The following is a 26085-nucleotide window of genomic DNA, read 5'->3' on the forward strand; positions in this document are numbered from 1 at the left end:
TTGATGATTTCGTCCAATTCTCAGCTCACAACAGCAGAAGGTCACTTAAAGAAAGTCATTGAAAGTTTATCTACATACTGTGAAAACCAAAAAAAAAAAAAAAAAAAAAAAATTAACCCTACTAAATCAGAAATTGTGTATTTACTATTAATAACCACCTCAGCTCAACTATGATAACTAATATTTAAGGAATTGACAGCGTATACTAGAAATATAGATTAAATAAACTTTAATATATACTTTCCGATATTTCGGCGAACGTCACGTTGCCATCTTTTTGGGAACTTACAATAAAGACACGTGCACACAAGTACTAATAACAGCAAATGAGACTGAAGCTAGGAAGCTAGCGTTTTCCTAAGTTCTTGGCCGTTGGGCTGAAGTTCTTCTGATAAAAGTTTCCCAAATTTGGGGCAGTTTTATGCATCCAAATTTGTTGAGGTTTGGCATGTTCCTAAGGGCCGAGGCTGATTCCATGAATAGTCTTTCATACTTGAACTTGCTGCGGTGTATTACTGTGGCTTTCTTCCATCTTATTCTGTGGCGAGTTGGCCAAACTTTGGCCAAACAGGCAGGACAGCAAATATCAGAATCTCAGAACACAAGGATTACATCCGATTTCACCAGTACAGCCACTCTGGGCTTGCAGACCACGCTCTGGATACTCGCCACAGAATAAGATGGAAGAAAGCCACAGTAATACACCGCAGCAAGTTCAAGTATGAAAGACTATTCATGGAATCAGCCTCGACCCTTAGGAACATGCCAAACCTCAACAAATTTGGATGCATAAAACTGCCCCAAATTTGGGAAACTTTTATCAGAAGAACTTCAGCCCAACGGCCAAGAACTACCAATACAGCCCGCCAGGGGGCACCATCAGGACTTTAGGAAAACGCTAGCTTCCTAGCTTCAGTCTCATTTGCTGTTATTAGTACTTGTGTGCACGTGTCTTTATTGTAAGTTCCCAAGAAGATGGCAACGTGACGTTCGCCGAAATATCGGAAAGTATATATTAAAGTTTATTTAATCTATATTTCTAGTATACGCTGTCAATTCCTTAAATATTAGTTATCATGTTTAACCAGCGTATAAGCCTCTCAACAAGAATAAAAACTCAGCTCAACTAATTACATTTAATGAAAACTCCAAATACCTTGGAGTTACTCTGGATCTGTCACTAAGCTTCAATAAACATATCAACAATGTTGCAGTCAGAGCAAAAAGAAGACTAAATATCATGAAAAAGAGTGGGGAGCCAACACTAAAACCTTAAAAGTCATATTATCTGACCCATAATGAAATATGCTTTGCCCATCTGGACAAACATCACAAACCAGTTTAGACAAGCTTATAAAAATTCAGAAAGATGCAGCTATTTGAATCACATGTGGACTAAGGAATACAACTCCTGGAAAAATAACAGAATTCAAATCCAACTTTGTTCCTTTAAAAATTAAGTGGCAAGAAAATCTTACTAAATTTTGTAGAAAAAAAGAGCCAACCTTGCAATTCATAGAACAAGTGAACTTTTTAAAATGTGGCAACCAACAAACAGAATAAAGAAAAAATCAACAATGCATGAAATCATGGAAAATAAAATAAAATAGCCAACTACCCAGCATTACCTCCAAATCAAGACAGGAAAAATATAGTTATTAATTTTGAAATAGGGAAACATGAGGAAAAAAAACAACTAGAAAACCCTGAAATCTTGAGATCGTTAGCTCATCAAGTCCATATTTCAAAAATAATGAAATATGGACCTGATTCAATAATTTACACAGATGGCTTCAAAAATTCGAATGGCAATTCTGGGAGTGGCATACTTATTTATGGTTCTCAAAATATAGAACTAAAAACAACCAACAGTATAGGATGCAACTCATACCATGCAGAATTAATAGCCATTAACACAGCACTGCAACATTTGGATAAACAAAACCCAAAGGAATTTATATTTTTCACATATTCCTTAGCAGCCCTTAAAGCTATTAAGAACTGCTACACTAGCTATCAAGAAATACTTAGAGACATAGCAAAAAATATAAACAAAACTACATAAGGATTCCAAAATAATTTTCCAATGGATTCCATCCCATGTGGGTTTAAAGGGAAATGAAACTGTAGATGAAGTAGCAAAAATGGATGCAACATCAAGTGATACCACAGATTTTGATCTTTTTAAAATGACTCAAAAAGAAAAAGAATGATTCTTCAGAACATGACTCACCACTGGTATTCAGCAGAAAAACAAGACGCTACCATCAACTCCAAGTTTAATCACTGTGCCGCTACCATGATCTCTCACCTCAAGACTGGCCACACAAGACCAAGTTTAGCAATGGCAAAAAAGTCTTCGACATCTGCAAAATCTGTAACATCGAGGAAGCATCAGCAATGCATTTACTAACTTGTAGTACAGAAACTTCTCTGTAATTCTCACATTAAGTTTTATATCCCTTTTTATAGATGGCTAACTATGAGAGCTTCACTCCAATCATCTGGAATTGAGCATTCTCAGCTAGACTTTTGGATTATGCAGTGTAGCAACAGTAAAACTTTATGCCTTCATATTTGAGCTTTACTAATTGAATATCATCTACTCCAGCTGCTTTAGCACTTTTCAAGTTTTTGATGATTTTTTTCTACCTCAAGTATTGCTGTCTTTCTGACTGTATTCCTCTTGAGTGTTTTCTACCACTGCAGTGTCATTGTTTCATTTAGCATTCTTTCAATATAAGGCATCTAGAATATATTTATCTTTAGTTTTCATGTCATCTTTATCATCTTTGATTCCCTTTACAGCTCTCTCCTCCATTTCTAAGCATTTTCAGTAGCTTCCAGAATATTTTGTCATCTTCCTGATATTTATTTTCAATGTTCTGAACAAGGTCTTCACATGACTTGTTTTACATATCACTTTGCTTTCTTACATTTTTCTCTGCATTCTCTCAGAATCAGAGCAAATGCTGACTTGGATACAGGAATTTTTGATATTCTTTCTTCCTTTCCTTGACTACCTCTTTAACTTCCTGTGTTGACTATGAAGTTCTGATTTTTTTACTCTTGCATGCTACCTCACCATATGTCTAGCTCAGGGGTCAGCAACCTTTTTAGAGTGAAGAGCCATTTTTAAAATTATATCTGTTATAAAGACATTAGGGAGCTGCACTTTTTTTTTTTTTTTTCCAGTAACACATTATCATACTTGTAAAACACAACACAGGGGTGACATGTCACATGAAATTATATGATATTTTAAAATATTAAATAATGAAACAAAGATTTCCTTCTCCTTACAAAAGCATATGTATAAAATCCAATAACATACCTATTTCTTTAATTTTTTTAATTTAAAATATCTTCTTAGTGTGTCTTTTGCTGTTGAACTTCTTCAGATAGTTTCTCAACATGCAGCAAATATGCCATAATTTTCATTTTCAAACATGATGAAAGACTCGCGTCGTTTAGTTGGTTTTTCAACTTACTTTTAATAAAATTTATATTAGAAAATATTTGCTCACACAAATATGTCGACGAAAATCGATAGAAGTCCAAATGTGTATTTTTTAACTGAATGTAAGTGTCCAGTAAACAATTCCATGTGTCAAATACAATCTGATCTTGCTTTTTAAGATCTTCTATTTCAGACCATTTGTGCTGTATTGTCTTTCCAACTCCTCCAGGTCAGCTTTAAGATTTCTAAATTTTGAATTCCACAAATCCTTGGTTTTCAGGTCCTCTAACTGAAGTTGAAATGCAGCCTCATCAATTCCAGCAAAAGGTGAAAAATTTAATTCAGTAGGATTAATTTCAAGTGGTTGCAATAAAAATGACATAGTTGCCTTGTTCTTTCTAAATTCTTCAAATCTCCCATTAAATGCAGATCGCATATTTACCACAATTTCTTTGAAAAAGGTTAAATTTATGGAATTATTATCAGCTTGTTATTGTTGATATTTCTTCAACGTAGGAAAATGTAATAATGTGCATTTTTCTAAGCCTGTCGCAAACAAATATAATTTTTGTTCAAGCAAAATCACTTCGTCTAGCAAAACTGCTGTATTTCCCTTTCCCTGTAGTTTCTTATTTAGTGTGTTTAAATGGGAAGTCATATCCACCATAAAGTAGAATTTTTGTAACCAATGAGTATCTTCTAACTGTGCATATTTAAGATCCTTTTGTCTTAGAAACAACTTAATCTCTCCAAGGCAGGTGGCAAATCGCATCAACACCACACCTCTGGAAAGCCATTTTATTCTGTTATGTAAAAGAAGATCGGAATATTAGCAATTGATTTTTTTAAGAAGTTCACAAAATTTCCGATGATGTAGCAGTATTGCCATTATTTTGTTAACAATTTCTACAACCAAATCCATCTGTTATCTCTTTTGGAAAAGTTTGTGCACAAAGTATCTCTTGATGGATTATGCAGTGAAAGGAAAACACGTCATGCAAAATTTGTTTTTTTAAATAAAGAAACTAAACCTTTTTTTGTACCTTTCATGCACGGCGCCCCATCGGTTGCAATAGATATTATTTTGTTAATATTAATACTCTTGCTTTTCAAGCAAGTGGTAACAGCAGATTCAATGTGTTCTCCACGAGTTTGTCCTGTAAGTGGCAGTATACTGAATAATTCTTCCTGAGGTCCTTGAGAGTTTATGTATCTACAAATAAGTACAATCTGTGCACTGTCATCCACATCACATGATTCATCACAGGCAATGGAGAATCCTGATGTTGAATTTAGATCTGTAACCTGCTGATTTGTTATATCTTTTGCCATTCGTATAATTCTGTCCCTTACAATCTTAGCAGAGAATGGCATGTCTTTTATTTTTGTAATTATTTCTGCTTTGTTTTTAAAATCGCAGAAAAGATATTCGGACATTTTAATGAAACATTCTTTCATATATTCGCCATCCATAAAAGGTTTTCCTTTTAACAACTTCTTGAATGGCCACAAAACTAGCAATAGTTGTATTTCTTGATGCTTTTATCCATTTGGAAAATGAACATTTACTTAGGTTTACTTTGCCTTGCAGCTCTTCTACTGCTTTTTTTCTTTCATCTCCCTGTGGATATGCTTTGTTAAGTGTATCGTGTTTATTTAAAAAATGTCTTTGTATATTTGATTTTTTATTGTTTGAAAGCTTTTCATGGCATATTAAACACATTGGAAATCCTCCTGTATTTGCTACAAATGCATAGGTTTCGGTCGTTTCACTTTTAAACTCCCGAATTTCTTGTTCTATCTTTCTCTTCTTTGCTGACATTTTAAATACTATAAAAATATTTTTATTCTGTTAACATTTAATTTAATGTTACAATATTCACGTTACCAAACACAATCACCAGTAAATAAAAGCACGGCAACGTCCACTACAAAACCTTTAATTATTTTAACAAAGTGAGTAGTTTACAGACCACACCAGCACTATATGCGAAGACAATGGGCACGTCCAGACAGGCAAGTGCTACCGTAGCGCTACATGTGCTAGCCTAGCGTGACGTCATAAACATGTCTGAGCCAACTGCTCAATTGTAGTGCTACCATAGCGATCGCCATTCACTACAAATTAAATTAATTTGCAGCGATTAATTTTTGCTACAAAGTAGCACTCGCATACCACTCTGCCTGGCTGATCGCGCCCAATGTAAACTGATGTTTCTTGAGTATCGACATATGGTTAGGGATCATTTGACCTACAAAATATTTCTTTTTACTTCTATGTTTAGACAGATCATTTAATAACGAAAACAGCCGCAATTATCCATTCAAAGAGCCACAGGTTGCCGACATCTGGTCTAGCTGAATCAATATTTTCAAACTTTAATTTTTTAAAAAATAATATTTGTGTATTTGAGTTAACAGTTCATGCTAAAAGCTGCTCAACTTGGATTATTTTAAAGCTTGATCACACATGCGGAGAACTGACCAGGGCTTCTGACCTAATGTTCAATCCTCACCTTCTCGTGGTGCCCCCCCTGTTGGGTATCTACCTGGATACTGAACGAATGAGGATGGGCTGGCAATTTGGGATTTAGCCGACCAAATTGTATTCTTATTGGCTTAAACCAATATAGAAAATTATGGTACAACATGACAAAATTTCATGCCGCCCGGTTAAACAAGGCTCCCATTGTTTTCGCCAGGTAACCAGGGCGAACAGCGAAAAGTCAGCTACTGGAACAAATCTGAAAGCACACCCCAACTCAACATCAACAGAGTTAAAGATCGGTACTATCAACATAAGAGGCCTGAATGGCAAAGAAATGGAGCTAGCTGAGGAATTAGATAAGTACCAGATCGACATAATAGGGTGATTGAAACAAAAAAGACAAAAACTGGTGAGATCTTTCTGAACAATAAATACAAAATGTTATATTCAGGAAATGACAATCAAGGAAAAGAAGGAGTAGCCATAGTATTTAACACAAAATACGAGGCTAATCTTCTTGAATGACAAGCAGTCTCAAGTAGAGGATGTGGGCAAATATCAGAATGGGGAATTGAACAATGAGACTTATTTGTGCCTATGGTCCCACAGAAGGTTCTCCTAAGGTAGAAGTGGGGGCATGTTTTGATGCTCTAGAAAAAGCAACTGCACAATGAAAAAGGAAAAGTTGGTCCTTGTTGGGGATCTAAATAGCAGAGTAGGAAACGATTGTGAGACATACAAAAATATTTTGGGAAAATTTGGAGAAAAGAGCAAAGCCAATAATAATGGGAAATACCTGTTGGATTTCTGCTCAGGACATGGACTGATTATTACAAACACCATGTTCCAACATAAAAATGTGCACAAATTCACATGGAGAGAAGAGGCAAGGAATAAGAAAAGTCTCATTGACTATGTTATTGTTGATAGTGATGTTTTCTCCCTGGTGCAGGACACCCGAGTGTACAGAGGATTTGAAATTGGAAGCGATCACTATTTAGTCTTGAGCAGGATAAAATTGAATTTCGTATTCAAAAGAATAACATGTAAGAAAGTTTTAAGGCGAATAAAAGTTGAGCAGCTCTCAGATGTGAACTGTAGACTAAAATACACAAAGATTATTGAAGAAAAAATGAAAGAGTTTTAGAACAGGAACCAAACCTTGGAGATTCAGTGGTAAGCCTTGAAGAAAACCCTGATTGATTCAGCCAGACAGGCATGTGGTGAGGTTGTCTGCTATGATAGAAAAATCAGAACTCCATGGTGGACACAGGAAGTTAAAGAGGCAGTGAAGGAAATGAAGGAAGCATATCAAAAGTTCCTGCAAATAAGTCAGCTTGTGCTCTTAGAGAATACAGAGACAAATGTAAGAAAGCTAAACACTGTGTAAAACTAGCTAAACAAAAGTCATGGGAGAACTTTGGCAAGAACATAGAAAATAAATATCAAGAAGGTGGTAAGATATTCTGGAGGTTATCGAAGAAGCTTAGAAATGGAGGAAAGACTGCTGTAAAAGGAGTTAGAGATAATAAAGGTGACATGAAAACTGGAGAAAAAGATATCATTGAAGCATGGAGTAATTACTTTGAAAAACTGCTAAATGAAACAAGCAGGGATAGCAGCACAGTGGTAAAAAACACTCAACAGGCATACAGTCAGGAATACATATCCATACTTGAAGTAGAAAAAGCCATCAAAGGCTTGAAATGTGGAAAGGCAGCAGAGTGGATGATATTCGACCACAAATGCTGAAGTATGGTGGTATAAAAGTCTTACAGTGGCTGCACTGCATAGTTCAGAAAGCCTTGGCAGAGGGACAAATTCCCGATGATTGGAGTAGAGCTCTCATAGTACCCATATATAAGAAGGGAAATAAAACTGAATGTGAGAATTACAGAGGTATTTCCCTACTGAGTGTTCCCGGCAAGATCTTGATAGATGCAGAGAATCGTCAATTTCAAGACAACTGGACAGAGGATTATTATTTTATTCTGAATAAAGGTTTGCCTGTATGTTTGCTGTGCAACGAATCCGTATCCATCAACAAAGAATACAACTTGAAGAAACACTTTACTTCGAGACACGCGGATCACCCAAAAATTGGAGAGCTATGAAAAGATGAAATACAGAAGTTGAAGAACTTGGATATCAAGCAGCAAATGTTCAACAAACAAAGACCGCAACACCACACCATTGTCAAAGCCAGTTTTGTGGTAAGCGAAAAAATCACTAAGCATTCTAAGTCATTTGGTGAAGGAGAATTTATAAAAGAATGTCTGCTGGATGTTGCAAGTATAAATGGGGAACTATGAAAAGATGAAATACAGAAGTTGAAGTACTTGGATATCAAGCAGCAAATGTTCAACAAGCAAAGAACGTAACACCACAGCATTGTCAAAGCCAGCTTTGTGGTAAGCGAAAAAATCACTAAGCATTCTAAGTCATTTGATGAAGGAGAATTTATAAAAGAATGTCTGCTGGAAGTTGCAAGTATAATATGTCCTGAAAAGAAAAAAGACTTCGAGAATATTCGTTTGTCAAAGCGTACTTGTTGTCCGACGGATAGAAATTATGGTCTGATGATATCAAAAAAAGTTTAAAAGAGAAGACTGATAGATTGGAAGTATTTTCAATTGCTTTGGATGACAGCACCGATGCCTCCAATACAGCAGAACTAGGAATATTTATTCAAGGAGTTGATGCGGATTTCAACATCGCAGAAGAATTATTGGCGCTTCGGCCGTTAAAAGGAACAATTACCGGTGAAGATATATTTGAAACAGTCAACAGTCTTCAAGAGATTTGGGCTTAAATGGAGTTCACTATCTGGCATATGCACTGATGGAGCCTCTGCAATGGTTGGTGCACAGAAGGGATTTAATCGAATAGTTCATGAAAGAGCAATAGAACTACACATCCATCTAGAAAATTTAACAAATTTTCACTGCATTATCCACCAACAAAATCTCCGTGTGAAAAATCGATTAAATTCACAAATGTTATGTAAGTTGTAGTAGCCAGTATTAACTTTATTAAGTCACGTGCACTTAATCACCGCCAATTTAAGGAGTATTTGGCAGACCTATTTTCGGATTATGAAGATGTCTCTTATTATTGTGAAGCGAGGTGATTGAGTAAAGGTAAAATGTTAAAACGATTTTATGATCTGAGACAATGCAGATTTTATGTACATAAAAGGAAACACAATTAACCAAGTAAAAGATGATGAGTGGGTGTGTGATTTAGCATTCCTTGTAGATGTCACCAGATACCTAAACGAACTGAATCTTAAATTGCAAAAACAAGGACAATCGGTTCATGAACTGCATGGACATGTCAAAGCTTTTTGTAATAAACTAAGATTGTTGGAAAGTCAGATAAGAGCTAAAAATTGTTATCATTTTCCTACTCTAGCAACTCATAAAAATATCCCTTATAATTGTTATGAAGATGAACTAAAGGCACTAATAGAGCAATCTGATACAAGGTTTGCCAACTTCAAAAACAAAGACTCCACATTCGCTATATTTGCTCGTCTGATGGATTCTGATGTAAATAATGTGCCAGAAAACTTACAGATAGAACTTATTGAGCTTCAGGTGGATTTAGTGCTAAAATCACAATTTAACAACATTGCTTTGATGGATTTTTATAAATTTTATTTGGTGGAAGAAAAATATACAAATTTACGTGCCTTTTCAAGAAAAATCATTTGTCTTTTCTGCAGCACATATATGCGTGAACAGTTTTTTCCAAGGATGAAACACAATAAATCAAAAATTCGGACAAGAATAACAAACGAAAACCTTGAAAATTCTATGTGATTATCCTTAAGTAATATTAACGTCAATATTGATAGTCTCGTAGTTAAAGTACAAGGCCAATCTTCACATTAAATTGTTATGTCATTCATTATATTATAAAATTTATGTAGAGCTTTATACCAAAGCATTATATTATAAATAAATGAAATATGAAGTAGCAACTTGTTTTAATTCATTTAATATTAATTTATTTTATTTAATAATTTGGTCCGGCCCTTGACTTGGAGACAGAATGATAATTTGGCCCCCGAACTAGGAAAGGTTGCCCGTGCCTGATATATATCAATAATTAAAGTAGAAAAACCATCAAAAACCTGAAATATGGAGAGGCACCTAGAGTAGATATTTGACCAGAAATGCTTTGCTAATATGGAGGTATAAAAGATGTTACAGTGGCTATGCTGCAAAATTCAGAAGGCCTGGTTAGAGGGTTGAATTCCAGATGACTGGAGCAGAGCTCTCGTAGTACCCATTACAGAAGAATTTCCTTACTGAGTACTTCTGGTAAGATGTATATAGGTAAACTTGAGAAATAGCTAAGAAAAATTGTGGAAGGGAAACTTGGAGAAGAATAAGCTGGATTTGGGCCAAATAGAGGTTGTCAAGATTAATTTTTCATTTGCAGACAAACAGTGGAGAAGTCATGGGAATATAACAAGAATCTGTATTTAAGTTTTGTACAAAAGGCATATGAAAAGGTGTCAAGACAAAAGCTGTTCAAAATGCTACAGTTATATGATGTAAATAGGACATTATATCAGGCAATACATGGTGTTCGAGTGTTGTAAGTCAGCAGTTAGAATTGAAGGAGGCACAGGAATATGGTTTGATGTTAAATCAGGTGTGAGACAAAGATGTACATCATCTCCACAGTTACTCATCATCTAAATGGATCACATTATGAAGGAAAGTGGTATTAAACATATCACATTTGGAAATATTAATCTCAGCTCTTTATTTTATGCAGATGCTATATTTCCAGTAGAAGTCCACAGGATTTCCTGACTAAACTGAATAATTACTATAATAAATTTGTTATGAAAATCAGCTGACAAAGACAATTAAAATAGGCAGAAACATTGAAAACATCAACTGCATCCAGAATGGAGAACATATAAAACAAGTAAAACATTTTAGCTATTTAGGTACAATTTTTGTAAATTGGTAAATTAAATAAGCCGCAATTGGAAGAACAACAGTACACTGCATCCTTTGATTGGAAAAGGCCTGAGTTCGATTTTCATTATGATGAGAGGAATCTTTATATGTGATATTTTCAATTGATTGTGAGTTAGCCGATCTCATATGGAGAGGTAGCAGGGTTTTTCCCCCTCCTGGAAACTTGGGTTTTTCATCTTGCCTATAGATAAATCAGCTTCAAGTACACATGCAATTTACAAACAAACAAAAAGTGGTGGCATTGGGGAGTAGATGATGGTAGTGACAGTTCAGCAGAGTTAGCAGATTAAGTTGTAGAGACAGAGTTGTAGAAGTAGGTACCCTCCCTCGGTAAGTCTTTGGACTTATCATGTAATACTAATAAAAAAAATATATCAAAATTGGTAACAGAATTAGCAAAGTTGGTGTGGTAGGAAGTCAACTGAATAAATTTATATGGAATAAGAGGGAAATTAGTCAAAACACTAAACTGGTTGTGGTTGTGTACAAGACAGTATTCAAACCGATTTTAACTTATGGATCTCAAAGTTGGGTTAAAAATAAAACACAACACTTTATCAAAGACTACTGATAGGAGTAAACAAATCATCAAAGGCAGTATCATATTAAAATTTATGACATTAAAAATGAACTTGGCATTCCTAGCAGATTGACCATACAACTTGAGATTAGCTCTGCTAATCTCAAGTTGTATGGTCAGTTACATAGAATGGGAGAGTGAAGGTAATAGAGGTATTATTATTATTATTAGTGACACCTCCAAGGAGTCCAAAGACTCATTGTGGGAGGACACCTATTGTACAACTCTCTGTCTCCACCACTACACTGAACCTCTACTACCAATCAACTACATCAGTGCCATCTACTGCCCACCACCACAGCTAGTATTTTTTTGCCTGTAAATTGCGTGTGTTCTGAAGGGCCAATTTGTCTGTGTGCATGATGAAAAACCTGAGTTTCCAGGAGAAAAAACCCTGTTACCTCCATATGAGATCGGCTAACTTGCCTTCGACTGAAAAAGTCCATATAAAGATTCCGCCCGTCATGACGTTCTTTGCCAGGATGGTAGGAAAAAGACCTAAAGGAAGACCAAGATCTAGTTGGATTGACATATTAAGACAGAATTATAAGATCTGATAATACTCGAGTCTTGACAGATTGATATGGAGGAAAATTGATAGGAAGTTAGTAATAATTATTATTATTACTATTATTGTTCCGGGCAACTCCAAGGAGTCAACAGACTCATCGAGGGAGGCCCTAACATCATGTCAAGAACAACTATTCGACATTGACACAGTATCTATCATACCTTGCCTTGAACTCATTCACGGTCGTAGCACCCACAACAGACTCTGGAAGCTTATTCCACTCATTCACCACTCTCCAAGTAAAAAACCTAGCTCTAACACCCTTCTCTTGCCCAGCTTCCATGCATGGCCCCTAGTCCTCCCACCACCAGTCATATTTTCAAAAATATCTTCTGGATCAATCTTATAGAAACCCTTCAGTAATTTGAATGTCTCAATCATATCACCCCTCCTTTGCCTATCGACCAATTTCTGCAACCCACAAATCTTCAACCTATTCTCATAAGGTTCATTCCACAGACCTGCTGTCATCTTGGTCACTCGTCTCTGGATCCTCTCCACTTCCTCCCAATCATGAAGAAACCCTGGTGCCCATAACTGGGCACAGTAGTCCAGATGGAGTACTGTGCCCAGTTATGGGCACATAACTGGGCACAGTACTTATCAAGGCTCGATACAGAGAAACAACAAACAAGTGTTGATTTAGTCACTTTTGCAATGTGCCCCCTAAACTTCAATTCCCTATCCACCAACACTCCCAAATCCCTGCCCTCATCAATCTCGTGGAGTACGGTTCCACCAATGCGATATAATATTGCTATTCTTTTCATCCCTTACACTTTGCCACATTAAATTGACATCCATTTTTCCAAGCCCAGTCCTCCAAACTATCCAAATCATCCTGTAAAATTTTGACATCCGCTGCACTCACAATTGCTGTACCCAACTTTGTATCATCAGCAAACAAGTGAACACTTCTTCTCAAATCCTTTCCTATATCATTGATGAACAAATTGAAAAGCAGTGGTCCAAGAACAGAGCCCTGCGGCACACCACTAGTCACAAGCCGTCTTTTAGACTCCACTCCTGAATAAACCACTCTCTGGTATCTCTCCTTCAACAACCCTCCTATCCATCTCACCAACCCTATATCTATCCCCATCTGCTCCAGTTTACTGATTAGGGTTCCATGTGGTATCCTGTCAAAGGCCTTGGCAAGGTCCAGTAGTATCACTATAAACCCATTACCTCTATCCAGTTCAGCCATCACTGTGTTATTAAATGTGAGCAAGTTACTGAAGCATGATCTACCCTTCACAAAACCATGTTGTCCCCCATACAATATCCCATTTTCATCTATCCAATCCTGTATTCTTTTATTGACTAATTTCTCTAAGACCTTGACAATGATTCCTGATATGCTAATCGGTCGGTAATTTACAACAGCAGTCTTGGAACCATCTTTATGCAGTGGAACTATTTTCCCCTCTTTCCACCCCCTCGGGACTAACCCAGACCCAAGACTCAAATTAAACAAAATGGTCAAGGGTACTGACAATTCTTTAGCTGCTTCTCGTACGACACGAGCTGGTATACCATCCAATTCCACGGATGTATTGACATTGAGGTATGCAATAGACTACTCACCTCCACTTCATACACCACAATTCCCGTATAATCTACTGGTTTATTCGTTTCTGCAATATCACCACCTGAATGATATATTCTTGCAAAGTGCTCACTCAGTAACTCAACTATATCAACTGATTCAGTTACCTCCCTACCATCGGCATTCTTTAAAATCATTCCGCCATGTACATTTTTCCTTTTACTTGCTACATATCTAAAAAACTGTTTAGGATTCTCTTTAGCCTGCATGGTCAATGTTCTTTCGTAATCCTTTTTTGCTTTTCTTACCACACTCGTTACCCTTCTGGCCTGCGCTTTATACCGTTCATGTGCCTGCCGGTCACCTTTCTCCTTAAATTCCCTCCATAGTTGTTTCTTTTTTTGCAGCTCAAGCTTAATGGTGTTATTCATCCATTTAACCCCTACTTGATTTATTATTCGGACTCTAGGTATACAGTCAGCCATTGCTTCATGCAAACACTTCTTAAATGCCTTCCATACACTATCAACTTCTAGTCCTTGCAGTTGTACATGCCATGGCACTGAACCAATCAAACTCCTAAGCTTGTCATACTTTCCAGCCCAATTATTCCACATGTACCCTGTCTTAATTGAAAATTCCACACCTTTAGCCACCTCCCAAGTCAAGACCCTATGATCACTCTCACCAATTGTGGTCATATTTGTTACAGCCAAATCCTCAGATGTAATTACTAGGTCAAACACTCTCTGACCCATAGTATTTTCCATTACATGCTGTCGCAGATAGTTATCCCTTAATAACCGCATAAAATCCAATTCCTTCCTCCCGTGTGTCCTCTCCTCACTCCAATCAATGCGACCATAGTTGAAATCTCCCATAATAATTACCCTCCTTCCACTCATTTCTTCTATTTGCTTGTGCATACTGTCACCACCATCTTTTCCATCACCTGGTCTATAGCAGCACCCAATTGTATATTTAGTTCTGCTAGCCACAATCTCACACCAAATGGCCTCAAATGTGCTCTTTTCTCTATCACGCAATTCAACTTCTATTCTCCTTGGCTGCAGGTCATCAGCTATCAAACAACAATACTCCTCCCCCCATTTTATTCTCCCTGTCATTCCTGAACACACTATACCCATCACATTCAATCCCACTAGCTATATCATCTACAGTCAGCCATGATTCACTAATACCAATAATGCAACTTTCTCATGTAGTACTATTATAATATCCTGTATACCCATTTCCTGAAGGTACATCTGAGGAATTTCATAATGATGATACTATAACTACTCATTTTCTCTGATCATCATCTGCATTAAGTATAAAACTGAGATTAATATCTCTGATTTTGATATCAGATTTAACACGTTCGCTGCCAACTACGAGTATACTCGTAGTTGGTATATGAGCTTCACAAGCCAACTACGAATATACTCATATGTCGATTACCACCGGCAACGAGATTACTCATACTGACCTTGAAGGAGTAAAAGTGCTTGACATGCGGAGTGTAGCAGCAAAAGTGTGTATACTCGTAGTTGGTATATGAGCCTCACAAGCCAACTACGAATATACTCATATGTCGATTACTGGCAGCAACAAGATTACTCATACTGACCTTGAAGAAGTGAAATTGCTTGGCATACGGTAACAAACTATGCCCGAGGAGCATGGCAGCAAACGTGTTAAAGTCATGTTTCTTCATAAAACAATCCCACTAGGGGTGTTGTAAACACCAAATGCACGGAATTTGTGTATCATTCAACTAGGTATGTGCCAGGAGGGTTTAAAAAGATGGACACAGGATTTTCCTCTTCATTTTAGTTGTTAATACCATCCACAGTGTTGGCACTAACCTTGCCCTAACATGCTATGCTCATGAAGCTGTACTACTTTTGAATAATTGCAATGCTGTTGCTACACTCTGAATTTTGTCACCTGAACAAATGTTTACGGGATCCACTCCATGTGCTCTGCAATAAATGAGATTATTCATTTTGAAGAAACTAGATCACTGCGAGTTATACCTGAGTTGCAAACAAATTATTTCACAACAGTGAATGAAGTTGTTACTGCTATTGTGGAGCAGGCCATGAACAACAGTATTGGTTCTGGCAGTGCACGTGTTGTATCAAGATACATGGATGTGCCTTACACACAACTCTGTCTGGAAAATTCTACAAAAGATTCTGCATTTCTATTCGAACAGAGTTGGACGCTGGGTGTATGGGCTATGCAAAACCCACATGCAATGCAACAAATTCCTTTACATTCACCCAAAGTTACTGACTGGTGAAGATTTACAGCTATGTTTATCTTTGGACCATTCTTCTTTGAAAATGTTTGCTAGTCAGGTTCTGTGACCTGCTCAGTTACTGTTGAGAGGTATTGAGATATGATAAACAACTTTGTTGAACAACAATTACAGCAAGCAGTGCCTGTGCATGGATTCAGTCATTTTCATGCAGGATTGGTGGTGGTGGTGGTGGGGGGGTCATGATAACTTGTCAGTTATGCATTATGCTGAAAAGCAGCATAATGCAACATGTGCGCAACATCAATCCCAACCAGCTGCATTCTGATGTTGAAGACACCGTGCAAAGGATATAGTTTGTGGCATACCGAGAAGGGAAGCACATGGAACAGTACAGCCCATGAATACATAATGGAAATGAATAAAAATGTGTTATTTATACTTGTTGCTTTCTTCCTTCTTACACTCAGAAAAATTACATCTACATTCAGTACATCATACAGTGCCCCTGGTGGCGATTTTTTTTTTTCCCTTTTAGTAGATATCGCTTTCACATGAAGCACAACGTATTATTGTTATTATTATCATCATCATATCACCTAGATGGAGTCAGAGACATTGTGGGAGGTACACACTATTGCACACACATTGCTTCCAACCATGCCTTAAACTGATTCAATATGTCGACATTCACAACACACTCAGGCAATGCATTCCACTCCCCAACCATTCATTGCAAAGAACCTCCTTGCTCCTCTGCTCAAACCCTCCTTATACAGTTTCCAGCGATAGCCTTTTGTTCTACTCCCTTCCCCCCCTTCTATGAAAAATCTCTTCCATGTCAACCTGATAATAATCCCTGACTAACTCATGTCTCAATTGTATCACCCCCCCTTTCCTCCTATTCACGAGACTTTGCAATTTACATTCTCTCAATCTGTGCTCATACACCACATCCCAAAGACCACCTTTATGAATTTTCTACAGACCCTTGCAAACATATTCTCATCACCATGAAACCCCAGCAACCAAATCTGTGCACAATAACCAATACAAGGCGTGATAAGGCTTTATACAATGACATCATAACCTCTCTCTATTTCTTCATGTCAGGGTCCTCCACATCACTGACATTATATGATGTAATGTCTTCACAACTTGTGCAATGTAGCCCCTGAATTTCAGGTCCTTGTCTGGCATCACTCATAGATTTCTCATCTCTTCTAATTCCTTTAAAGTTTCCCAACCAAGTATATACTTTGCATCACATCCTTGATTACCACATCTCAAACCTTACAATGTGAAACACTGCACTGACAGTTCCACTTACCTGCCCGTTTATACAATCTATTCAAATCCTCCTGTAAAGCCATAACATCTACTTGACTCTGCATTTCTCTCCCTGGTTTAGCATCATCTGCAAACAGCTGCATATCACTAGTTAAATCCATCCCAATATCATTAACATATAAATTGAGCAACAACAGTCCCAAAACTGACCTCCTGCGGTACACCACCAGTGGTGACATTCCTCTTTTAGGATACTGCACCCTCACATACAACTTTCTGATACATACACATACCTGACAGTGATCCAACTCAAAAGTCTGTTATCCAATCTAATCTGTTTCAATTTATTTAATAATTTCTGGTGTGAGAGCCTATCAAAAGCTTTTGCAAAATCCAAGTATGCCACTGTATATGCACCTCTCCTGTTCAAGGTATTTGTCACCTTGTTATAGTACATAAGTTAGTAAAACATGACCCCCCCCCTTAATCCATGCTGATAACCACAGAGAATACTGCTGTTATCAACCCATTTCTGTATCTTACTTCTCACCAATCTCTCCAGTACCTTCACCACAACTCCAGATATATAGATTGGCCTATAATTTGAAGCTACAGCCTTATCACCACCTTTATACAGTGGAATAATTTTGGCCTCCTTCCACTCCCTTGGAACTGTGCTGTTATAAGACTCTTATTAAACAGACATGCCAATGCTACTGCCAATTCTCTGGAAAATTCCCTTAAGATGCATGGTGATATGTCATTAAATCCTGTTGCCTTATTGACATCAAGTTTGTTTACCTCAAATACCTCCTGTACACTCACAATTAAAACCATCCTCTCCTATGGCCTCTACACTTAAGTTCCTCATGATTCCACCCTGATCAGGATGAAACACTTATAAATTGATCACTGAATACCTCAATAATGTCTTTTGCATCAGTTACCATTCTACCATTTTCATCCATTAACATCATCTTACCATGATCATTCTTCTTTCTACTCACCACATGTCTAAAAAACTCAGAGGTTTTTCTTCGTCTGATTTGCCAATTTCTGCTCATACTGCACTTTTGTTTTCCTTACTAAATGAGTCACTCTCCTGGCTTGTTCTTAATACTCTTCATGAAACTGATTATTACCATTATTTATATTGTACTGCCTCCAAAGTACCTTCATCCAGATTTCATGCTTTAGTCTCGGAATACATTCACACATTGATGTTATTATGTATTTCTTTGTTGGTTCCCAAGCAGTATTTATTTCCTTACCACTCAAGTCCTCGTTCCATGCTATAGCTCCAAGCTGTCTCCTAACCTTGTCATAATCACAGCCTTATAATTCCGCATATATACTTTCCTCACAAAGATCTGCATATAGCTAGCCACAACCCAGGTGATCACTTCATGATCACACTCACCAAGTGGAGGAAAGTGTGAATCTCCACTCACAATTACATCCTCTGATGAAATGATCAGATCAAAAATTCTGATCCTCGCGTGTCCCCCTCTACATGCTGCATGAGATAGTTATCTCTCAAGAACTCGAGAAATTTATTTTCCTTATTCCCAAATGCTATCTCTACCGCCATAATTAAAATCACCCATAATAATTACCCTTCCTTTGTTCACTAATCCAAGTTGTTTATACATTTCTTCATCACCAACCTCCACATTACACCACGCTGCCACTATTTCTTTCATGTCTACTTTATGGGAACACAATTCCCTTGCTATCATCAGCAGTACTAATCCCCTCTCTTCCTATACATTCAATCAGTGAAGCCATTTCAATCTCCCTTATTTCTGATATTTCGACATTTGTAAACAAACACGGTAATTCATTTTTAGGTCTATAACCAGCCCTATCTAAGGCGATTTCTCCACCACACCTGCCCAATCACCTTTATCACCACATCCACTCTCCCTATCCACCCAGGGTCCCCCTGTTTCTCTTTCATTCCCATTTTCTCTCCATCTCTCACACTAGTTTTCACTGCCAAGCACTTCTGTCTCTTGAATACCATTCTCCTGATTTATGCAAAGTTTCATAGCATTTGGATCACTGTAATACTTTAATTTTGATTGTACTGTATAAGTTAAACAGCAGTGATCCAAATATGGAACTCTGTGACACACCACTGATTACCTGCCTTTTACTCCTTGATTTGAGTGCATTATATACTATTCTCTGTCTGTCAATCAGACAGAGAATAGTATATGTCATGTCAGATAATGAAGATAAAAGAAAGAACATTGTGTAGCTCAGTAGAAGTGGCGTTTGCACTCTACAGCGCTTGACCACACGATGAAAGGCATTCAAATCTAGTCGCCGACTAGAGGAACCTTTTCTAACCCTTTTCTCGACAGGTTCCAGAGTTAGTCGATCTCTGGCATGGACTAGTGGATTTTCCTCCCGGAAACTCGGGTTTTTCGTCCCATAAACTCGAGAAAATCAGCCATCGAACCCACACTATTTTCAGACATTAAATATATTGTGTTAGGGACCACCAGATGGCGGCACTTACTAGCCGCATTCTTCACTGCATGCCAATTAATTACTGATAGCCTTGGGCCAGCTATCTCTGATTGGCTACCAATGGAGATTGGAACTGCCCGCTCAGTCTTCAAAAGTTAGATAGGGCTTAAAAACGGCCTCGTCTACTCCCTATATATGGGAACAAAAAGGCGTTAGCTGATAAATAAAAAATAAAAATAAAATGGTATAATTCACTCAAAAAAAAAAAAAAATGAAAGATTAGTGAAACAGGTGTTTGAAAAAAAGAAAAGTACAAAGAAGGACCCAGATGAGGAGCTCTAAACCATATCAATCCACGATGGATTGATATGGTTTAGAGAAGTCTTAGCCTCATCAATCAAGACAAATCAGAGCTTATCAAACCTAAAAATGGCAGAATAATTAAAAAAAACTTCAGTAGTATGATCATACTACATGGCATATTCCTTAAAGATATATGTCAGGCATTTTTATAATTTAAATATTTGAAATTACACAAACTTACCATTTTGACTACCATCTTCTCCAGTAAGTATGATATGCCCATCATGATTAAGAGTAGCTTCTGCTAGTGTTTCAATAGCTTGGGCAGCTACTTCTCCATTAATGTTAATTGGTGCAACTTGTTGTACACTTGTACCAGAAGATGCCTGCTGGGTAGCAACTTCAGCTAGAGTCTGAACAGCCTGAGTGGCTTCTGACTGAGAATTGCTCTGGATCTAACATGATGCAAACAGAAATAAAAATTAATAAAACATACTCATAACATACATGAATTTACTTATAGTCACCACCACACTACATCAAATTCACACAAAATAAAAAAGAACACTTACAATAAAAAGTTGGCTGTTGTGAATATGGGGTGAAAAAAATTATGTCCTCCTATAATGAAACATACTCCAAAATAAATGCACTTAAGTATATTTACATTCAGTGGAATAATATGATTTTTGCCCTCTCCCTTTCTGCTAGCTTTTGGTGGGTTTGGTTTAGTTTATTTGGCACAAAAACTACAAAGGTCATACTGTGCCATACTAAGGTTACAACTATACATAAAAGACATATTTCGGTGATTACACCACATTTTTTTATTATTCAGTTATACAACATACTGAAATAATAGATCCCGACAAGTTTCGTAAATCGTAGGATTTACATCTTCAGGGGTAAATAGTATAACTTAAAGTTTAAACAAGAGAAATTAATAAATACAAATCATAACCGTCTGGCTATTCATAAACTCAAATAACAGAATGCAGATATAAAACATTATTGACGTTGAACAATACTGGACGATATCACGTGTTCTTGTTTTCATTCATACAGTCCGAGCTCAGATTGAGGTAGATTTTTTATGAGAGCTGACCACAGTTGGAGAATTAAACCTTGATTTTTATTGCATTGGGTTGGATTTTTCAGCATATTAGCAGCTTCTTTAAATTTTCTTAGGTAGTAGTTGTTTTCTATGTATGACATCGTCATTTTTTGCCAGAGTACATCGTGTCCAGTGGAAGTGGTATGGAAAGCAAGACCCGTTTTTTTTTGTTCTCTTTTGTATTGTAGGTCTTCAGCCATGCGTATTTCTCCAGATCTTCCTGTCTGTACTACGTAGCAAATCCTGCAAGAGCAAAGGATTTTGTAGACCTCTGGTTTTTTAAGAGGATGATGAGATGGTTTTGGTGGATGTAGGAATCTTGAGATTTTTTCCATAGGAAGGAAGGCTACTTTTACGTTGTGTTTGTTCATTAATTTGGCTAGCTTATCTGTAACATTTTTGATATAAGGAAGTGAGATTGCATTTTTGTAATCCTGTTTTATTGTGTTGTTAGTTGGAGGCATTTTAAGGATTCTCTTGATGGTTTTTGTTTCATACCCATTTTGTTGGAGGATCTGTGTTAAGTATTTTAGTTCTTCATTACATCTTTCTTGTGTGCTGGAGATATCGTATGCTCTGTCTCGAAAAGTTTTAATTAAGCTTATTTTTTGTGAAGGATGGTGGTGTGAGGCTGCATTTAGAAATCTTCCGGTGTTGGTCGGCTTCCTATATACTGAGAAGGAGAATTTATTTTATTCATGTCGATTTGGAAAAGGCATATGACAAGGTGCCAAGAGAGAAGCTATTCAATACATTACAGTTATATGGTGTCAATAGGGCATTATATCAAGCAATACTTAGTCTTTATTTGAGTTGTAAGTCAGTAGTTAGAATTAAAGTACAGGAAGATGGTTTAATGTTAAATCTGGTGTGAGACAAGAATGAACATTATCCCCTCTGGTATTCATTATCTATATGAATCACATTACGAAGGAATGTGGTATTAAACATGATATCAAAATTGGAGATGTTAATGTCAGCTCTTTGCTTTATGCGGATGATGTTATACTTCTAAATAAATCTGCTACAAGTCTGCAAGATTCTCTGACTAAATTGAATAACTGTTGTAATAGATGTGGTATGAAGGTCAGCAATAAAAAGACAAGACAATGAAAACAGGCAGAATTATTGAAAATGTCAGCTGTGTTGTGAATGGAGAACCTGTGGAACAAGTAAAACATTTCAGCTACTTAGGCACGTTTTTAGTGAAGATGGTAAATTAAATATAGAAATAGACAACAGAATCAGCAAAGCTGGTATGGTGGGAAGTCAATGAATAAATTCATATGGAATAAGAGAGAAATTAGTCAGAACACTAAATTATCTGTATACAAGACAGTGTTCAACCCAGTTTTAACTTATGGATCTGAGAGCTGGGTCAGAAGTAAAACACTTCACCAAAGACTAGAGACCGCAGATATGAGAGTCCTGAGAAAGATTAGAGGCGCGAACAGATGGCATCAATGGCAATATCATATTAAAAACGAGGATATTAGGAAAGAACTTGACATTGTCAGCATCTAGGAATGTTAGCAGAGCTAATCTCAGGTGGTATGGTCACTTAAATAGAATGGGAGAGGAAAGATTAGCAAAACAAGTGTTCTCTGCCAGGTTGGCAGGAAAATGACCCAGAGGAAGACCAAGGTGGATTGATACGATACAAAGTGCCTTAGACGATAGAAATATAAGATCTGATAATGTTAGAGTCTTGACAAGTAACAGACTGATTTGGAGGAAAATTGTAGATAGGAAGTTAGTAATGATGTAATTTTTTCATGTGGTACTATGATATCCTGTACACTGCTTGAGGGTACATGACAGGAATATGATGACTTCTAATAGAATATCTAGAAAAGGAAGTTTTCCATTTTCTTCTTGTTCTAAAGTGAATTTTATGGTGTTGTGCAAATTGTTGAGATAATCTTTAAAATTGATAAGTTCATCTGTTGTTCCATTCCATACGATGAAAATATTGTCTACATAGCATAGCCATATTTTTGGTTTTTTATGGTAATTCTTTAGAGCATTGTTTTCAAATTTTTCCATAAATAGGTTTGATAATACCGGTGATAATGATGAACCCATGGCCAGTCCTTCTTTTTGTTCCCAGATTCTGTCTTGATAAGTGAAAAAAAGTATTGTTTATACAATGTTTAAAAAGATCTAAGATTTCCGGAGGGAAGAGGTCTTCTAGGAGATTCAAAATTTCTTGTCTCGGGATGTTTGTAAACAAGCTGATAATGCTAAGATGTCTGATGGACCAATATGTATATCTTTCACTTTTTCTATGAAATGTGTACTATTTTTTATGAAGGATGATGTTTTTCCTATATGATGTGAGATCATGTTTGTGAGATATTTCACCAAGTTGAAAGTCGGTGACTCTCTTCTATCTACTATTGATCTTAAAGGTATATCTGTCTTGTGGATCTTTGGAACACCATAGATGCTTGGTATCAAAGGATATTTTGATTGTAAGTATTTTTTAAGTTCTTCCGTCCAGAGAGGCACTTTTTTTATGAGATCATATGTTTTCTTGTGTGTATGCCAAGTCAGGTCTCTGTCTAAGGGTTTGTAGGTGTTTGTATCCTCCAGGAGACTTTTCATTTTATTATCATATTCTGTAGCATTTAAAATGAGAGTTGCGTTGCCTTTATCCGCTTTGATTATGACAATATTTTTGTCATCCTTTAATTTTTTAAGGCAAGCATATTCATTGTAAGGTATTCCTACGAGGTAATCTGCTTTTTTAATAGTAAAGCTGTATTCTCTATACGGATAAGATCTGCCATGTTGTCCGGTAGAGTTCTAATTCCTTTTTCTATTTGTGTTATGATATTAATTTTTGGTAGGAAACATGGGGTTAAGGCAAAGTTAAAACCCTTAAGTAAAAGGTTGTTCTTTTCTTTTGTTAGGACTCTCGAAGAAAGGTTAATAACTACTTTTGAATAATCTAGTTTTTTTTTATGTATTTCTTTCTTCTGAAGGAGTAAGTTGAACTTATGAATTAATGTATGTTTCTTCTGCTCTGAGATCACTATTGCTTTGTTGAATGTAACACTATCAATGTTGTTCCATAGGTAGGATGGAAGAGGTGTGGCCAGTTCATTATGAAGAGAAAAAGTGTTATTACTAATTAATGCTAATTCAGCTCTAGTGACTAATTCTCTCTCATCTTAAAAGAGCTAGTTCCATTTTATGATAAATTCTGGAGGCCTTGTTTGTATGGAATACGTGTTTGATTTTGATGAATTTCGGGATGACTTCATTATCTCTGCATCGGATGAGAAAAATTAGACGGTTAATGAAGTTGAGATGTTTAATGCATAGTTTCTCTAATTGTATAACTTTATGCCAAAAGCACTCACCGTAAGTTTGTAATTGCAGGTGTAGACTTCTGTGGCTAATTGGTTCAAAAGACATATTTCAGTGATTACACCACATTTTTTTATTATTCAGTTATACAACATACTGAAATAATAGGTCCCAACAAGTTTCATAAATCATAGGATTTACATCTTCAGGGGTAAATAGTATAACTTAAAATTTAACAAGAGAAAGTAATATATACATAAACAGTTAAAGAAAATTGTAAACAATATGCCTGTACAAAAATTAGGTTCCACAAAGCAGCATCTACATAGAAACAGAATTGCTACAGAGGGCACAGCAACACACAAGATTAAAGGTGACAGTAGTACAAAAATTGTCAACAATACAAGTTAAATAAGCAAAATGCATGTACAAGACACCAAGCCAAAGGAATGCAGTATCTACATATAGTTAAAATTATAACAGATGTTTTTACAGTCATACATAAATAGGCAAAAGGAATTATTATAGAACATGCATGCATGCATAAAAATAAAATTTGGCAATGTGGTATCTACATATAAACAAAATTACAAGAAGGTTACACAAATATACAAGGTATCCTACAGCAATGCATAATTAGTCAAAAAAAAAAAAAAAGCACATAATATGTATACACAAAAGTTAAGCTGAGCAATGCAGTATCTACATATAAACAAAATTACTGCAGAATTTAAGGCAGTACATAATTATAATCAAATGTGTTTGTATAAAATAATTCTTTGTAAAAAATTAAAAACATTGTGCAATCTGCCCAAGTCTGTCAGCATCTGCCTGAGTGTATATGGTCTGGCCAGGTAGGCAAAAATTCCATTCCTCTCTCGTGCAAAGTGTTGGCACTCTACCAGTATATGATAAATAGTAAGATGTGTATTGCAATTTTCACACATGGGAGGGTCATTAGGTCTCAGTAAATAAGAATGTGTAAGATGACTGTGACCTATGCAGAGCTTAGTGAGAACAACTTCCTCTCCTCTCTTTATTCATCGACTAGAATGCCAATGCTTAATTTCAGGTTTAATGTCATATAATTTGTTTGTTAATGCTTCCTGCTATGATGACTGCCATTGAGCAATTAGCTTTGATCAAATAAACTGTCTGTAGTCTGTATATGGTACTGTCAAACAGTGTGTGGAGAAAGTTTGAGCTGATTTAGCAACTGCATCTGCAGCCTTATTTCCCTTAATTCCAGCGTGGCTGGGAATCCAGTACAACTGAACATCAAAATTAAGGATTTTCATTTTGTGAAACAGGTGTAACACACCTCATAAAGTACTGGATGTGGATTATACATAGGGGAGGAGATAGCCTGTAAAGAGCTCAATGAGTGTGTATAAATTATACACTTTTGGTAGCAGTTTTCTTTTATATGAACAAGTTCAAGCTGAATGGCATGTAACTCTGCTGTATAATTACTGCAATTAGGTGGGATCTGGTTGGAGATAATAATGTCAGGAAACACAGCCAACAGAAGTATTAGTTCTTGAACCATCAATATAGATAGGCAAGAAAGAGTGTGCTGCTCTGTGTGCATTAAACAATTGGAGGTAGACAGATGATGGAGTATGAGATTTCTGTAGCTGATAAAGTGAGAGGTTGCAGGATGGTGTG

At 36.5% G+C, this 26085-nt stretch overlaps 1 protein-coding gene and 1 long non-coding RNA gene across 4 annotated transcripts in view; one reads left to right on the forward strand and one right to left on the reverse strand.

Annotated features, from left to right (window-relative positions):
* LOC150101946 (uncharacterized) overlaps positions 1-26085 on the forward strand; it is a 95013-nt gene that overhangs the window by 46968 nt on the left and 21960 nt on the right. The window lies entirely within an intron of this gene.
* LOC150101947 (DNA-binding protein P3A2-like) overlaps positions 1-26085 on the reverse strand; it is a 224591-nt gene that overhangs the window by 5651 nt on the left and 192855 nt on the right. For all 3 annotated transcript variants that reach the window (XM_090400040.1, XM_090400038.1, XM_090400039.1), the window contains one exon: positions 20230-20443. In XM_090400040.1, the coding sequence (XP_090256166.1) occupies positions 20230-20443 (214 nt within the window). The remainder of the gene's footprint in view (positions 1-20229; positions 20444-26085) is intronic.

The sequence above is a fragment of the Typopeltis vanoorti genome, chromosome 11 (assembly GCF_054136105.1).
Source record: "Typopeltis vanoorti isolate ZY-2024b chromosome 11, IOZ_Tvanoo_1.0, whole genome shotgun sequence".
NCBI classification, from domain to species: domain Eukaryota; kingdom Metazoa; phylum Arthropoda; class Arachnida; order Uropygi; family Thelyphonidae; genus Typopeltis; species Typopeltis vanoorti.